At 40.2% G+C, this 18,029-nt stretch overlaps 1 protein-coding gene across 8 annotated transcripts in view; it reads right to left on the bottom strand.

The window, feature by feature from the left end:
* SMG7 (SMG7 nonsense mediated mRNA decay factor) overlaps positions 1-18,029 on the bottom strand; it is a 54,624-nt gene that overhangs the window by 12,446 nt on the left and 24,149 nt on the right. For 7 of the 8 annotated variants that reach the window (XM_087731416.1, XM_087731417.1, XM_087731415.1 and 4 more), the window contains 11 exons: positions 17,424-17,556; positions 13,970-14,141; positions 13,049-13,120; positions 12,175-12,325; positions 11,690-11,825; positions 9,433-9,595; positions 8,163-8,319; positions 5,116-5,186; positions 4,725-4,785; positions 3,898-4,017; positions 3,329-3,764 (listed from right to left, as the gene is read on the bottom strand). In XM_087731416.1, the coding sequence (XP_087587542.1) occupies positions 3,329-3,764; positions 3,898-4,017; positions 4,725-4,785; positions 5,116-5,186; positions 8,163-8,319; positions 9,433-9,595; positions 11,690-11,825; positions 12,175-12,325; positions 13,049-13,120; positions 13,970-14,141; positions 17,424-17,556 (1,672 nt within the window). The remainder of the gene's footprint in view (positions 1-3,328; positions 3,765-3,897; positions 4,018-4,724; positions 4,786-5,115; positions 5,187-8,162; positions 8,320-9,432; positions 9,596-11,689; positions 11,826-12,174; positions 12,326-13,048; positions 13,121-13,969; positions 14,142-17,423; positions 17,557-18,029) is intronic. The other variant, XM_087731418.1, reaches the window with a different exon arrangement.

Raw genomic sequence — 18,029 nt, 5'->3', positions numbered from 1 at the left:
TGCTACTTACCTGCAGCACCTTAAAAAACAAACACTACCATGTTTTTTCCTAGAGAACTCTTTCAGCCTAATCCATATGGTGACATATATGCACAAACTCCTGCATACTATGAAATTCTTTTGACCGAGAGCATACAAGACAAATAGCAGAAGCGCTTAACCTCTTTCAGTTTACTGTGTAACTGCTGTATGTTCTGTTAAAAGAGCTGCACCAGTTAAAGGCAGAGAGAAGAATGTAATGTAATGTTTACCTGAGTCTGAGTCTGCTGCGGTCTGGGTCTTCCTGGAGAGGAAGACAGAGGGGAAGACTACTTTCCCTTTCTGTTCAGCTCAGCAGAACTGCCTGGAATGCAAGATGGAGCAGGCAGGAAAAAGACAGCAAGCAAGGAACCCGGGCAATACAGAAAGGGCCCAGGAGCAGACCTGACGCCAAGCCTCAAAGGTGATTGAAAGAAAGGGTTTTATCAGGGACCAAATTAAAAAAATCCAAACCAAACAAACTAAAACTGTGTGGGATTTATTTCAATATTTAGTGCTGCTGAGTTGAAAAGAGTTAGAGGGCAGGTCTTTTCTGCCAAAATACAGTAGTAAAGGGGTAGATGCACTCAAACGCTTTCTTAAGTTCTTTTTCAAATAATTCTGAACTTCCCCATTTACAAATTATGAGTGCGCCGTTTTTTGCATTTAATTAAAAAAGTAGATTGTAAGACTGGGAGGTTTGGGTATATTTTTGATCTCCTGCTAGAAAAAGTCAGGAGGGAACTCCACCTCAAGGTTCTGGCTGATACTAAGCACCACGAATGATGCAGCCCCTGCTCATGCCGCACCTATTCACTGCCCACCTTCGCCCTTCATCACATTGTGTATATTCAACTTACATCGTGCTGTCCCTTTTTTCTCCACAATGAGCCAAACATTTTTTAACCCATACTGAGAGGTATGCATTCTTTTATAGCAATGTTGGAGAATTCAAAAGACAGTCTTCCTACCATGGCATTTCAAAACATGAGCTCTAGTCCATCATAAACTCAAAGCTGCTATAACACATTTCCAAAAGTGGCTTCCAAAAGACCCCCGCATGATTTATAGTTAACTTTTAAAAGCTAAATAACTAAAATTGATTAATCAAGACAGACAAATTTCTAATTTCTAATTGCCCTCACCTCAAAAGCATCAATTCTACCAAATATTTATGCCTGCAGTGGTCCTGAGGGTTCCTACACAGTAACTGAGAGAAGCACCATTTCATCACAGTGGCCTCTTAGAGTACGTTACACCTTGAGCAAGTCTGCACGCAACCTTCCTCAGCACCTAATGCTATTTTCCCTAAACAGCAGATATTCGACCTATGCCACACTTTAATGATCCTGTCTGAGCATGGAAGTTTTCCACTTATTTGCCAAACAGGACTAATTACTTCCATATAACATTCTTAACATTTTTGCTAAGTAGGAACTGCAACATTTGCAGCATTTGGGCTTTGGAAGGCAATGAGGTATGGAGAAGATAAAAGCCTTAAGTATCAAGGAAGACCAAAGCAGAGCGCTAACAGACCACCCGTCGGTGCAAAACCTACACTGGTGTCTCCTCAGCTGGGGGGAAGCAAACCTTTCCCATCTTCTGGAATAGGTCTGGATAAAGAAGTCCACCAAACTATATAAAACAAAAGGTATTTCATTGGAATGGTTGCCATAGCAAATACAGCTGATGAACTAAAAAGTCAAAATTGATTTCTATTCCACAAGAGATGAAGAGTGACCAAACACATCAGAAGCGAATCCACTACAGCTGGGTTTTAAATAAGTTTTCCCTGGGTTTGTTATCTCTTAAGACTAAGACAAGCAAATTTCTGATAAATCAGCTGGGTTAGAATTAAAATATCTTGCCTATCCAAAACACTACACATACTTCTCAGAAGATCTGGCGAGTTTTACTGGCCTCAATTCCTTATTTTGCAAGACAGGGGCACAAACACTGAAACTGGGAGTTGTGCTCAGGCCTGCAACCACATTCCATATGTGTTCAACAAATAAGAGACCTGCTATTCTAACTCACCTACCTAAGTTGTTCTTCAGATACCAGACTCTTGTTCAGTGACTCATGAATGATTGCTACATGGTTTCTGTAGGCTACTCCCCTTTACCCCCGCTTGGTAGGGCCCCCTGCAAAACCAACTGCATAACACTGCCAGTTCAGACCTTCCGTTTCATAACGACAATGATTAACAGCAAATAATCAGGAAGAGAACAAGAATGATCCAAGGGTCCTAACACCACAAGCCGGAAAGACTGAAAGAGCTGGTTTGTCTAGCCTAGGGAAAACAAGACCTCAATTACACAGGCCTTTAGAGCAGATGCAAAGAGAAGGACTTAAGTTATTCTGCGGACCTGTCCTGGGAAGCAGTAATAGGCTTACACAGAGGCAAGGGAGATGAAGTAAATTAGGAAATAATTTCCATTTGCAAGAACAGTGAAGAACTGACAGTTTCTCTAGGGAAATAATAGTCTCCATCACTATCATTAAATGCCTCCAGATGTCATCAGAGAACGACTGAGATGCAACCAAACTATCCAGGTACAGATCAGATCAACCCCGAAACTCTACACCCTTATTTACTACAACTCAATGGAAGTCAGACCAGTAAATTCACTATCTACTTACAAGGTGAGCATTTTTGTACATAATGCTCACCGAAATAGGGGGGGGAAAAAGCATGCCTCAAAAATATGACTGAGAAAAGAGCAGCTGATATGAAAACAAACAATTTTGAGCAAGCGTCTGAGCACAGAATTACGGTTTGAGCGCAGTGTGGCTTTCCTTACTTCCACAGAGGGCCACCTGACTGCACACACAGTACGGAGGGTCTTATTCCACATAAACAACTGGGTGCTTTTGTGATGCGTTTCATTTATTGAATGGGCACAAGTCAACTGAACCAAAAATGCAGAGTACCCAGTTCCTTCACAACAGACCAAGAGCATGACTAAGACCTGGCCACGCAAACTGCCTCAGTAGCCCAAATAATTTGTGCAACAACAGGTAGAAGTCTGTTTTTGACGACAGTTAACATAGCAAAATCACCTTTCATTGCTCCCTACCTTTTCCTCCCCAACAAATTGAGACAGCATCAAGGACAAGGGCAGAGACCCAAAGATAACTAATCCCTGGTCTTTGAGATAGATGTGTTTGTGGTTTTTTTGTGCATTAGCTGTACCTGCAGGGCCCACAGTGAGACCTCAACTCTACTGTACTCTACACAAGTAGCGACGGCCCCGACACAAACATCATACTGCCTAAGACGCAGTATCCCTTTGATCTAAAGGCTTACCTGAACTGCCACGTTCTGCTTTCCTGCTTCCTGCATCTTATCCAAGCTGCATTTCTTGGTCTCATTCTTTCTTTTATTGTTATCCTTCTTTCCATCATTCTTATTGGCTACTATTCCTTTGCTATAGTCCCGTCTTTCCCTACCTACATCTTTAGGGGGATAGATTCGCCCTTGCTCTCTGTTGATTTCCCGTGGCTTGATGTTCTCTTTGAACGTGACCATTGGTTTTTCTCCTGCATCACAGTTGTTGCTCAGACTTCTGCCAGAGGACAGAACTGATTTGAGTCCAGGGCTCCCATCTGTAGATAGTGGCTCTGCAATAGATGTTTCCTGCAAGGCGAGACTCTCTTTGGCTTCACTAGGGTCCTCTAGTAATAATTCTGGGATTTCCGTCAAAAACAACAGCTTTCCTACCTCATTTTCACACTGAATCAACCTGAAAAAGACAGAACGGAATTGAAAAGCAAGTAGGAATAGTTTTTCACAGGGTAACCCACTTCCCCAAATTATAAAAGCAGAAAGTCAACATACAGCAGCAACTGAAACACACAGATGCTACTTGCAATTACCTCGGCTGGTTATCAGCAATCCATTTGCCTGTGAATATCAGACGCTGTTGCCGTATCCGACGTTGTTGCCCTTCCTTATCTCCTGTAATTGCCTGGTGGCCTTTGGAAAAATCCAAGTTCCTAGTATTGACATAGGAGAGGGAATAATATTAATTATAGAATCATCCTCTGCAACATCATATTTCTTTAGAAATACAACTGGTCAGCTCTATTATAAGCTGTGAAATTTCATCAGATCTTATTCAAAACATGACTCTTACAGATGTCTGATTTACAGATGCAACTCTTCTGGTAAGACGCAGCCACATTAAAGAGGTTGTGGGTTTTGTTGTTTTTTTTGTTTTTTTTTTTGGGGGGGGGTGGTGGTGTTTGTTTTGTTTTTTTTTTAAACAAAAGGCCAAAGTTTATCTGTGTGATAATCAAAATCACAAAAACAATAGTTGAATGAATACGTCTAATATTTAGTCAGCATTTGTGCATGATGTCAGGTACATGGACACAGTTAAAAATAGAGTAAAAAATCAGCGAAGTAAAAACATCAAGCAGTTTTCATGTAAAAGTATTCCTTTCCTCACTTCTTACATTTTTCCCTTTCAATTTACTAGTCCGAAGACTACAAAAGAAAAACAAAAGTCATGAGTGATATTATAAGCTCATGACTTTTCCCAGAGTTTTACTACATAGTCTATTACAGTTGTTTTGCAAAGATACCTACATCAATCCATACATTAGTAAGTACTCATAAATAAGATATTGTAGGGAACAGGTCAACGTCTATCAAAGTAGTGACATCAGCAAGAGTACAGTTTCCTTCAGCTGTCACCCACCTGAACGATGGCCTCAGAGCCAAGAATCCTTGCAACTCAAATTCTTCTGGAAGGGGGGTTGCTGGTGAATAGACAGTAAACAGAGTAACGAAAGCATGAAAGCATTGAGTACAGTATCGTAAGTAGATAACTCAGCAAGGTCACTATACATAATATAGCGTTTTATTAACATGCTCATCTGTACTGGTCCACCCTGCAATCTGAGGAGCTCAGGAATGATAAAGTAGAGCAAAGTCTGCTCAGCACGAGAAAGCAGCATTTGTAAAGTATTCATATGCACTAATAAGACAACTTGCTCCCTTATTTGCTCTTCAACTGCAAGTCCCCACAACATCAGGAAAAATGTGCATCGTTCCCAGTTCTTTATAGCACAAACTAAAAGCATCCTTACCATTATTATTGGATAGATCTTCTTCATGAGGCTGGAAGCTGTTTAGAAGAGAAATCAGCCAGGGCCATATGCTACAAACCAGAAAACAGACAAACTATAAGTGAAAACTACAAAACATAGAATCTACCTGCCTTACTAAGAAAACATTAAACTGTTACAGTCACAGCTACCATTAATCCTTTGATTCCCAAGAAAAGTTAAAGTTTCTCCCATGTGTCAGGGAAAAGATCACTTTCTCAAAGAACTTAAAGTTTTTAAAAAAGTCAGTCTAAAGTTACCAAGGAAGCCAGACTCTCGCAGCACTATGTTCATTATCCAGCAAGTCAGAAAGCCTACTATGAATTTAACTAGGCAAAACTATTGCATGAGCAAAAGTTCAGAGCACTCGTTTACAATCCAAGTTTTCCAGTCCAAGGCTGACTGCTCTCAAAGCACAGTAAATTAATCAGTTGGGAAGCAAAACAATTTATCAAGATACAGCTGTGCAGAAGTACTTCTGTTCTGTGAACATGAACACTGTACTGTAGCACTGAAACAGTTACCAGAACGGTAAGAAGGTCTAAGTAAGGGTTGCACTAAGTAAGACCATTAAACTAGAGGTTAACTGGCAGTCTCCCTGCCTTGCACTGGCAATACCTGTGCAAGCAGTGACTGGAAATTCTTTACAAAGGCCCTGGAGCAAATAACTTAAAAATCGCAACAATCACCACATAGGTGGTTAACATTTAACTGCCACCAAGAGGCTGCTTTCTCCTATTTTTTAAAAGCTTTAACCCAAAAGTCTAAGCATCCTTCTCCTGCTTTAGTCATGTGCATCAAGTCCATCGAGGCAACAGAAAACTATTTTAAGAAGGTGCCCACTGTGCTCAGTTGTTAGCGAAATGAATCTCCATCCTCCCTCAGCAAGGCTTCAGCCATCATCCAGCACCTGGATTAGAAAATGCAACGTGCACCCAAAAGCCTGAGGTCAGCCACTTCCCTGCACCGCTGCAGGGACTGGAAACATTATGTTTATGCTTATTCTCTACACTAAACTAAGCAATACCTCCTTCCCATGACTGACAAGGAACAGAAGGAGGAAAAAAGGGAGAGTGAAAGTCTGTTGCAACCTACAGTAAACTGCAATCTTCCTGTACAATATTTGAAATAATGAGATTTCATAATAAGAGATCTCTAAAGAAGAGTGATGTAGTGACACATGTAAAAGTCTAGACCTAATGTGACTTCCACAGGGCAGGTTTGGAAAACTCGTTCCCAAAGAGCACACACTAGTACTGTAGTACTAGTAGTCATTTCTGTCCTCAGTTGCTGCCTTCAGATTCATCTACTTTTCTAGGGAAGCATGTTTCCTTCCTATTTCAGATGCTCATTCAGTTTGGGGTAGGATTAATTATCCACAGGAGAATGGTAAGCATAGAGTGGGGAAAACTGAAAGTTTAAAAAGGAATATGGATTATTTCTTGAACCAAGAGCACCATTAAGTATGAATTCAGAGTAAGGAAGACTTTTCAATATAAAACAGACATCAGGTTATTAAACAGAGGCTAATAAAGGCATGTGTGTGTTTGTTTAGTCTGCAAAGAATTATTTTCATTAGGATCTTCCAATAGAAATAAAAAGAAAACTCTCATCCTTATCAATAATGGGAAAGATGGACAGTCACCTCCACTTTTTAGAGCCAACAACTATAATGGCTACTAATGCCCAGTTTGACAACTCTTAGCAGTCCTTAACTTTCTTTTCATCTGTGCATTTTACAGCTGTTTGCTGCCCACTTCACAACTCTTTTGTACGATGAGTACCTGAGAACACCATGTTATCACACCACAGATTTAAAAAACAGGCATGTTCTTTAAAGAGACCCTGATCGTTTTATGGGCAGAAGGATCTGCTCTGGCTAATTCAAAATATACATTCACACCTGAAGATTCATTTTGATACTCCACAAAGTACTGCCTGCATCTCCTCTCTGCAAGGACTACCTCATATCAAGTAGTAATCTTCCCTATTAAAATACTGGTATAAAGTCTTCCTTCAGAATATGCATACAGTCATACTTATTACCACCTCAAAACAACTTGTGAACTCTTATTTTCCTTAATCTTGCCTTCAGGAACTCTGGAATTGAAGCTCCCACAGCTCCAGGGCTTTAGGTTTTGCACACATTTGAGCGAATCTTATTACTCATTTAGCAAACCAAGGTTAGAGGGACCCTTGCTCCCCATACACCAATGTACAGAAAATGCGAGCCTTGGCTAGAGTCGCACCTTACAGCACACACTGCCAAGACAGAGCCGAAACCACTGTGGGGGAACATTGCACAAGAGCAGCTAAGCAGCTGGTTTCACACTGTTTTCCTTATAGTGGCCATCCTAGGCAAAATACTCATCCAACTGTGTCAGTAACAATCACTCCAACCCAAAGAAACATCTTACAGGTCAGAAACGCTTTACTGAATTGCTATAATTCATGAAAAGTTAACAGGCTATAAAAAAAGTTGGCGAGTTTTGAACTATTTAAGCCTAAATTAATAAGATTAGAGGCAGAAGTGAAAAATCAGAGTAACAGTCCAGAACAGTAATGCCTGTGCTGACGTTTAAAGACCCCTTCTACTTAATTCAATTTAATTCCTGGATGATGAGCCAAGAAAACTGGATTCCAGCACTGCCCAAGAGATGGCTCAATGCATGAAATTAAGGCAAGTATTCTCCTGCCACCTACCTCAAGAAATCTGAGAAATCATTACAACAGATTAGACTAAGGGTACACTCAGTAGTTATGCTCAAGTCAAACATTATAAAGTAGATCCCTCTGATCTTAAAAAAAAAAGTTACATGCAAACCTAAAGCCAAATAAAACAGTGAATTTGCTCATGTAGCCCACCAGTCTCATGTTTTGTTTTATGAACTTTTTAGCGCATCCATACTCTATCATTTTGATGCCTGTAATAATGACTTATAGATCACTTTTCCCATTACTAATTTGTGCATCATCAGTTATTACTACTTTATGCAATTAAATGTATCAAAAGAAAGATTAACACTCACTACCGTCTTTCATCAACCACTGCCTCCTGGAAAACACTGGGCCTAAGTTTCAGCCAGTCCATTGAAACCTTCACAGCTGGAAGAGGATATGCAGCCCCAGAGTCCTCCTGGTAGTCATTTTGTAAAGGACACTTGCACAGAACTCCAAGAAAGGACACTAGAAACAGAGCAGGGAAAAAAAACAAAAACAAAAACAAGAAAACAAAACACACACCACAAACAATGCAGGAATGACACTTTAAAGTTGACCAAATAACCTAATCAAACACATCCCACACATAAAACCCTATTCTTAAGAGCTAGCTCTTTAGGACAAAGCAGCCCAATTAGTTAATCTGAAAAAACCCACTAGCAGATCAGAACATCTTTTTTCAATAAAGAGTTTTCTACCATGAAGCAGAATCTTGGTGTTTTTTTCTCCCCTCCCCTTTTTAAGGGTCATGGCAAATCATTTTGGTAAGTTAACAAAATCCGGTGAGACAAGCCCATTAGAAAATTATTCATTCATTTATTTATTAGAAATGATCAACTCAACTATCTATCTGCATTTTATCCACTTTCCCGGGTCAGCAGGCACACAAATCCACCGGAGCTAGCTCTGCAGGCAGGCACCCAGCTGAGACCCACCAAGGCACACAGAAACAGTAACCACACCAGCGTGGCCATAGTGCTTTCAGAATAAACTCCAGGCTGGAATCTGGAGAAATTCAGAAATTTAGGCATTTACAAACAAGCCCAAGCTGATCATGGGCCAGATCAGGTTAAGCGAATCAGCGTTATGCAGCTAGAGTCTAAAATGCTCTGCACTCCCACTTATCTCCTAGTCAATATCATCAAGAGCACAGAAGCAGCTGAGGTCCTCGTTCAGTCAGCTTCAGCCCTGCTGAATCACAACTAGCTCCATTCAAAGCAACTCAAACCACATTGCAGCCAACTGCAGAGCAGCCCCCCAAGAGGGGTACTACCCACCACCAAGTTGGATCCAATTTTGCATCCAAGTTAAAATGTTCTTTCGGAACCAGGAAAAAGATGCAGAGTTCTGTAAGGCTTCAAACGGAGTAATTCCGGGGCACATAAATCCAGTGTCAGTCAGCACAGCGAGACTTACACGATCCTGCACAATCATCTTTTCTCTTAACTTTCTCCCATAACATCTATTCTCATCACTTACCTCACACAACCATTAAGCTAGATATGGACAGCAAATTACTAATGGATTCCATATAAAAATTAAAGAGAAATACAAAAGTCAATTAGTTTTCATACTTACTGAAGAGAGCCAGTAACTGTGTCCAGCAGAGCTGCTCATCCTGGCTGTAGCTATGCTGCTCCGTTTCATTGCTGAAATCTCGCAGGTGATGTAGTTGAAACAGATTGATAACAGTAATATGTACTAACTGCTGAGAATTGAAGGCCTTTTGGAATAACAACCTCTGTAACAAAAGACGCACATACGATGTATGTATTTTCATATGGTAAAGCACACACTTGAAAGGATTCGTAGTTGCAGTATACTTCACTGCTTGATTAATGCTTCTGCCCTTAAGACAACATTCATTCTAGATTTTATTTTCAGGTCATCCCTATTAGAACAGCACTGGGCTTCCCAGGAGGACATGGGCAGATGCATGCCCACTGTTAAGTCCAAGGTTTTTGCTCGTACACCAACTCATATGCACAACAAATCAACGTCCTCTTGGACATGGTTCTCTTTCAGAGCAAGTGCAACTTTAATGTGCAATGACAGCATTGCAATGCAACTGGAAGAAGTGCAGAGGCATGTATACCCACTGTATTTTTCAGTCTTTCGAAGAAACAGCACAGAGAAGGTGACATTTTAAAAAAATACCCCAGGAAAATTTAACTACTCTTTGGTTACGTATTAAAGACTAATTCCACATCTGACTTCATGGGTCATGGAACGCCAGAGTAGACCATAATAGCACGAGCTATTTACAAATGCATTTCAGTAACTATGCTGCAAAACACACCTTTTTCAGAACAGGAAAAGAAACTTTAATGCTTTTTTTAGCATTGTGAAAAAAAGGAGATATCCTAAACCACAACCAACTTATCTTCAGACACAACAGTCAGGGAGGCAAGTGGATTAACCAGCGTGAGCATCAGGAAAAGGTTTGAGCTCCATGTTCAACCTTCATTTTTAGTTGAGGGCATAAAGCACGCTACAGCCAACAACTCAAACTGGCAGAGCTGTCAGCAGCAGAATCGTGGGCCTGGCTGAAGACTCCTAACCCTGTGACTGCTCTCCTCATTCAGAGTTAAAATCAGCCACAAAGTTAAAGTTATTATCCCCCATACAGCCAATTTCACATCCACATTCAACCCATTTAAGTCAGAAGAATTGCCCTCTAGTAAATTAAGCCTTATGTTGCATAATATAAACAAAAAAGTAATCTACGCAACAAAGCAGGGCTCAATTAGCTCTATTTTAACACCCTGGATCAGTTCAGAAAAATAAGACTGTTCCACATGCCTGAGCAGTGCTCATAATTATTGATTATAAGCACTGTGGAAAAAGCAGTACTTGTTCAACAGCCAACATGACACTAAAAGAGAGATACAATTATTTAATTTTAAAACAACATTAACTCCCAGTGTTCAAGCAGCTCATATTCAAAGCTAATACAATTCACAAGTTTTGCGCTTTTTAAAATTTATTTTAAACACAATTTGGACCTAGCTGTAGCAGCCCAATTCAATGCAAAAATGCAAAAAGACACTGTAAAGAACATTTGTAATTCTTTATATTGCTAAGACCATCTTCCCCTTTCTTACTTTGGAACAGCATCAACTGCTTTGTTGAACTTATCCATAGTACCTGCTCATTTTCCACAAATGAAGAAGCTGAAGCAGAGCAGTTTCCAAAAGGCACAGTTAATACGATGTCCTCTTTGAAATTGTACTACCTTGTACCTTACAAAATTCTTTGTTTCAATCTTTGCTATATTGTCCAGCTTAATGAGATGACTATATGATTAATGGGTACTCCTGGATTTTCCAGAGGAAACGTGTTCAGAATAGTTCTAGTCTACACACAAATTAAGGTTGTACTGGAACACTTTTTAAAGGCAAGCCACTGACAGGAGAGGCAAGTTGCCTGAGGAAGATTAAAAGCAGCCTTAACTGGTGGGACTGAATTAATGCCATCCAAAAATGAAGCTCTCAAAATTCCTCAGGCAACTGAGCCAAGACTTCCCAGATGAATCAAGTGCTTTTCACAGGTATCCAAGAATCATCCAGGTTAAAGAGCAGAGAATCAACGGTGGTCATTGATTTCTCCTCTATCTCCACCAATAACGCTCCATGTCAAATGGGAAAAATCCCTACTATTTGCAGAAGTCAACAGAACTATCCAGCGTTAGCTGTGATGCAAACCTTCCATAACTGGCTACTTGAGCTTCCCGTATTTTAGCATGTGAGAAAGTTATTACTGGACTGTAATTTCAGAACTCAGCTGCTAAAAATACTCTCCTCAATACGCTAATTAATATGTTGTTAGAACTAACCTTGAACTGTTCTTCCAGCTTTTCTCGAAGAGGGCTCAGTTTCTCCAAGCTCTTGCTCAGGTACACGTGGCCATGGAATTTAATAAATGCCTTGATGAAGTCAGACACGCTCCATCGAGTCTTCACCTCATCACGACTACATTCAGAACAGAAATATCCGTCTTCAGTCTTTGGAATTAGACACAGCTGCATGTAACATTACATACTTTTTCTGTGAAGTTCAAGAAAGGAGGAATGCCCATGCAAAGCTACTTTTTCACGCTGGCACAATATGCTTATTTCCTGCATTCACTATTCACACTCAGGAGCATGCCGGACACAAACTATTCTTTGTTCCATACATATGTTAGGATGCTCTGACTGGATGGGGGCCGAGGAACTTCTGTTTCTACTACCAAATATGAGTAACTTCTGGCAAGGGAGGTACATTTGGAGGAAGTCTCCTCCGTCTTATCTGAGCAGAAATACATTATGCTTAGTCTTACCTTTCCAGTGCTTTAGAAAGTGCTTTTTGTAGGTTAGTGGAGGCAGCTGGGAAAGGAAACTTCACAGCAATGCTTCTGCAGTAGTAGAAAATTGTGGTCAAGTGGTCTCCTTTGGAGGAAGCTAGAATAGCCAACTGATTATAAGGCTGACCTAAGGGAAAAAAAGACAAGTAGTCATGGACTGAAGCGTGCTAGATTTCAGCCTAAGTATAGTCACCTTAAAAGGGAGCACGAAGTCCTAAAATCTTCAGCATACAAGATCCAGATTCATCTGCTGACCTTTTTACTCCAGCCTCATTATCAGTACCCCTCAAATGAAAAAGCTTCCAAACCTGCAGTACATTTTCTTGTTCATTGGTGGTGGGGTTTTTTGGTGTTTTTTTTTTCTTTTTTTTAACACATGATTTAAAATTGGACAATAAATATGGTGTAAAAAGCTAGATACACGAACTAAAGAAGCTCTTAACTTGCATGAGCAACTTGAAAAGTCCAATTTTAGCTACTAAACTTTACAAACTGGCATGTGAACAAGCAATAAAAGAAAAAATGCTGCTGGTAGGCCAGTTTTCATTAGTTGTACTTTGTAACACATGAATGCAATACAGTATAATGTAGCAGTAGTGAAGCCTTGGAGTGAAGCTGCGCATTAACTTCTTTTTTTTAAATCTTCACAAAAAGGAGACAAGTGACACAGATCAGGCAAACAGCTACTATCTAAATGATTTACCAACGGGCCAGGCTTTGTTGCGTGATTGTTTTGGGTATTTGGGGAGGAAGTTTTATATAAAATCCCAAGTTTCCAACTGCCACACAAGAAAACCAATACCCCAAATCTTCTTTCGAATTACAAATCTAAAAGGTATCCCAGACTCACCATTAGAAGGGACAAGCTGAGCTGCATGTCTGTAGTAAGACTCTGCCTGGCTGGTCTGATTCCTATAGCGAGCTAAGAAGAAAACAAAAAACCGAAGTTGAGACAAAAAATTCAATTCTCCCACACTTACTTTAATACAACCCAGTTTACCTGAAGAGCATTTTACTACTATTTTAGAAATAAGCATCAAAAGAACACACAAGTACACCAAGCAGCATGAAGATTCAAAAGGTTGAATTTTAAGGTGGTGGTTTTTCCTCAAATCCTATTGTCACAGCTTACCAGTTCTTATTTAGAAAGATGTTGTGCCAACAGCATCACATCCAGACAGCTAGAAATATTTTTCATACTTCTTTGCACAATCAGCAACTAGATCTACTTTTAGGTTTTTTACAAAAGCAATTGCAGATTCCTGTGAGAAGAGAACTTTCTAGAACACATAGTTCTACTCCAATCAACAAAGAAATAAACCTGTTGAATTTAATGTAGAAGAGAAACGTTGTTTATGAAAGGCTGGATTTCTAACTGTTGCCTTTGCATACAAGATTTAAAAGTTCTGAGATGGAGAAGTATGCTAGCTTGCTGCAACAAGCTTTTGTAATAGTTACCGGTTTCAACATTTCACTATGCCTACCAGCTATAACATGATTAGTATGCTAGAAGACAGATTCTAGCAAATCACTAGAAAGCTAGTGATTAACTGTCTCCATGCGTTAATGTGTAACACACATTAGAAAAGTCTAACAGCAATCCTTTCCAGACCTCTCCCCCTGCAGCAACCACCAAGCATACAATCAGCTACTAGCTACTAATTTGGAGCACACTTGGTCAGTTGCCCAGGGTACGTACAGATCTTTCCTTCATGAGGGCTGAACACAGGTAGAACTCAGCGTCCCACCTCTTTTTCCTTCAAAAACTCACCAATATCTCCAAGGTGGACAAGGCAGTGCTGGCAGATGTAAGAGCAGGAGCTAGATTGCGGCTTCACTATGGCGCTGGTGTGCGTCTGTTTATTGCTAATGATTCCCAGCTGGGAAGACTTTACACGACATGGCAAGTCTACATTAAAAACTGTGCACAATTCCTGTAATAACTAGAAAAACAAGTCTAGTTTAGTAGCAGCTAGAGACAGTAATCAGAAAAGTACTGAAAAAACAGACAAAACTAGCAGGTCATCACTTGGAGGCACGGATCAGCTAAACATATTTGAAATGAACAAGCACAGGTTACTGAAAGTGAGACTTTAAATTACATTCTCCATATGGGAGTCATTGAGCTCCATGCTGCATTATTCTGCCCAGAACCATGAAGAGAAGTTTTACTTCTCTTCTGTAAGAAAGAGCTGTGCATCCCAAACCACTAAGCAACTCAATTGCCACGATACTTCAGTTACTAAGTATGCATCAGTGGAGATTGACTATCAGAGGTCTTGCTGCCCTGTTTTTGGTTTTTTTGTGGGTTTTTTTGTTGTTTTTTGTTGTTTTTTTTTTTTAACAGACCACTCTTAAGAAGAGCAGAATCTTTTTTTATACCTAGATGAAGTGACAACATTCTCTGAAAATAAGAAAAAGGAATGCCACTCATCCTCTGAGGAAGCTTTTTCCAACATAAGAAACAGCAGTACCCTGGCTTAGACTTTAGAGAGAAGCCAGAACAAAACCAAGTCTGTAGGCAATGCAAGGAAATAGCATCCAACAGTTCAGTGGCTGAGTTGCAGTAAATATTTGTGCTAAGCTAACAGTGAGACTCTTTCAAAGAACAAGGCATCAGCTACTTCATCAAATATCTCAAAAGCTGATTGAAGGAAAATTTCGCCATTCTAATTACTGCTTTTGAAGTTTTTCCTAATGGACTCCAGCAAATACTCTGGAAAGTAACAGTAACCATGTAGTGATGAAAAGTGGTTGTTCTACTGTGTTCAGGGTTAAAAATGCAAGTAAGAATTGACAGACTTTCTCCCAGCTGGGAACATACTCAGTCTCCAAATAAAACAGACCTGCAGCAGGGTTCCACTTCCAGATAAAGGCACATAGAAAGCCCAGGGCTGACAGAGATGCACACTCTGTCAACACCTAAACATGCAATGCGGTGCTTTTGCTTGCTGCAGAAAAAGGTTTGTGTTACGCCTCCCTCCCCCTTTTGCTCTGTCTTTTATACAGTAGATAAAGATCCTCAAACAAGAGGGATCTCGCAGGTGAAAGCTGGATAAAAGAGAAAAACTTGACATCTTCCAACATGCGGAATTAGGAGAATTCATGCTCTCTTTCAAAGATGTCATTTACACAGGCCTCACAGTTAGAGAGCAGGTATCTTGCCTGAGCAAAATCTTTATAGACTAAAAATGGGACAATTAACATCACAGCAAACAGAAGGACAACCCCGTCTGAGGTGTCATACACAAGAGCAGCAAAATTCCCTGGATACACTGCAGGGAAGAACAAGGCTTTTGCAAGACAAACTGTGTAGATTGTAGAAAACCCTTGGCAACCATACCACTGGCTGCTTCAAACAAGAAGCTTTCCAAAAAACAATGCCCAAGGGAAGAAGCGGGGGGAGATAATCACACAGATTCTGGAAAAAACCTGAGATTGCCTTGCAAATGCTCAGAATCAAACCAGGAACCGATAAAGTAAGAATGACCTACTGTGCATGTTGTAACCTGAAGACAGTGCAAACTAGCCACAACAGAAAGTCTAGTCAGACCACTACTTGAGATAGAGGATTCAGCAGCGACCATGTTGCTGAAGCACACAGCAAATGAGGGGAAAAGAGGGAAGAAAGGCAAGTTAACTTTAAGGCCATTATCACACACTGACTCTTATTCTCCATAATCTGTAAGCTGAAATCTAACATTGCAAAGAGAGTATGGGCAAAACACTGGCAGCAAGGAATAAATACAGGAATCGCACTCCTTTTGCAATTAACTGAAAGTCTCACAAAAGATACTTAGCTCAAGAGCACTCACCAATACGGCTTTGCTTAAGGGGAAGAAAACCTCCTGTAACTGAAGTTAGCAATTCTAAATAATTGTTGACAATAATGTAGAATTAAGACTGAAGATGTGCTTGTAAGCCTGGGAGTCTTGATCAAAAAAACAGCAAGGCATTATGTGTTGCAAATGCTACATAATACTCTTGGGGACAACCACCCTACTTAAACGCACAACCGTGGTGGGCACTAAGTTAGGTATTATTCAGAAAAAGCATGTATTCAAATATGTATGTAGTATGTACATAGATTAACTCAATGCTCACCATCAGTGTTAGGAGTTACAAGAAAGAGACGCAGAACAAAGCACAAAACATTAAAGCATCACACACATCCTCAGTGCATCTGCATTTTGGAATTCTGGACATATTTCTGTTCTTGAATAACTGGAGCCAAGAACAAAACTGATTATCTTTGCTTATTCTTTGCTATATAGGGGAAGTCTCACATTTTTCAAAATGAAAAGGAATTATGACAATGGCCCACAAATTCATGCATAGTAATGAGAAGGTGAATGGGAGTTTTTAGAGAAATGGCAGAAAAAAGAACTAAAAGTACAATGAAATCATCGGTTAACATGTTTGTTGGGGTTGGGATTTTTTTTGTGTCATTGTTTCTCTTAGACATTACAATTAAAATACAGAATTCTTCACCACAGATCACTGCAGAGACCAGGGTAAATGGCTTCAAAAGGGACCAGAGAGTCAATGAAGGCTAGACCTCCTAATAGCTAGGTGATTCAGATACAAACTAGCTCAAGGTGGCAACAAGTGTACAGCCAGAAAGCAAGAGACTAAAGTAAGGAAGTATCTATCATTCCACATCTTCCTGCTGCGTAATGCTCGCTCTGAGCGGTCACAGCAGAGTGCTGTAAGAGACAAAATATGGGGCTAAATGGACCTTTGATCTTACCCAAAGATGTGGTTTTTAGGCTTTAAAGCAGATTCTATGGAACAGAACTTAAATTGTTGCCATGTTTTTATGGGGCACCAAAACAACTACCAGATTCACAGAAGTCTGAGATCAACTAGAGGCTGCTGCTGATCAAAAGCACATCCCCAGCTTTGTAGACATGTTCTACTGAGAGCATCGGTGTTAGCAAGGTACACTGCTTGATCCAGAACAGCAACAGTGTCCTACACTAAGGGAAAAGAACAGATTTTACCCACCTCAAACCAATCCTCCCACCCTTCCTCAAAGGGATGAATACTAGTTCTTCATGCTGGTATGAGATCAGAGCTCGTCTCTCATGAGCAGTTGCTGGAGCAGCACAGATCTGACAGCCGAAGCTTTGTACAGGACCCATACATAAGCAGTATAAGGCTGAAGCACACTTGCTTCCAGACTGTGCAAAAATACCACAGCCAACATATTTTTTGCAACTCACCTGTGTGTAGAAGCCACTAGCTGCCTCTAAGAACAGAGAGAGGTTCGCCTGAACTTCGCTCCGATTTGGATTTGCTCTATTTTTCGCTTGACCCTGTAGCGTCGTGATCTGATTTTTAAAGGCATGATTCCAACTGAAAACAAAAGAAGCGTTTTCCTTTTTTACTTTGGAAGTGCCTTATGCAGATAGCATAAGCAATAGGAAAGAACTGTTTAATTACATAGCATCAGACATGAAAATGAATGATATTCAGACAACATTCTGATTAGAAATAACTTTAAATATGGAAGAATTACCTTTCCCCACCTCTCATAACTAGAGAAACCAATCCTAATATCGGACAGCTAACACCATTAGTATTTGCTTGTAATTGTTTTGTTTCAGGCAGCATAGCTCTCTTCTGAAAACAGGATATAGGGTATAGAAATTTGAGTTACTCCAGCATCTGGAGGCATGGACAGCACAACTCAGCCAGCCTACTCGTCTTATTTCCCTCAGCGCACCAGAAGAACCACATGCTTCTCAACTAAACCTTTTACAACCCATGTCTGCATCTTAAATAACAGGGAATGGACTTAGGGCACAGAGAAAACCCAGCAGGATCTT

Source organism: Nipponia nippon, unplaced genomic scaffold (genome assembly GCF_047370975.1).
Source record: "Nipponia nippon isolate SJK-2023a ecotype South Korea unplaced genomic scaffold, ASM4737097v1 scaffold_5, whole genome shotgun sequence".
Lineage (NCBI taxonomy): Eukaryota > Metazoa > Chordata > Aves > Pelecaniformes > Threskiornithidae > Nipponia > Nipponia nippon.
This window is presented reverse-complemented; position numbering and strand designations above follow the sequence as displayed.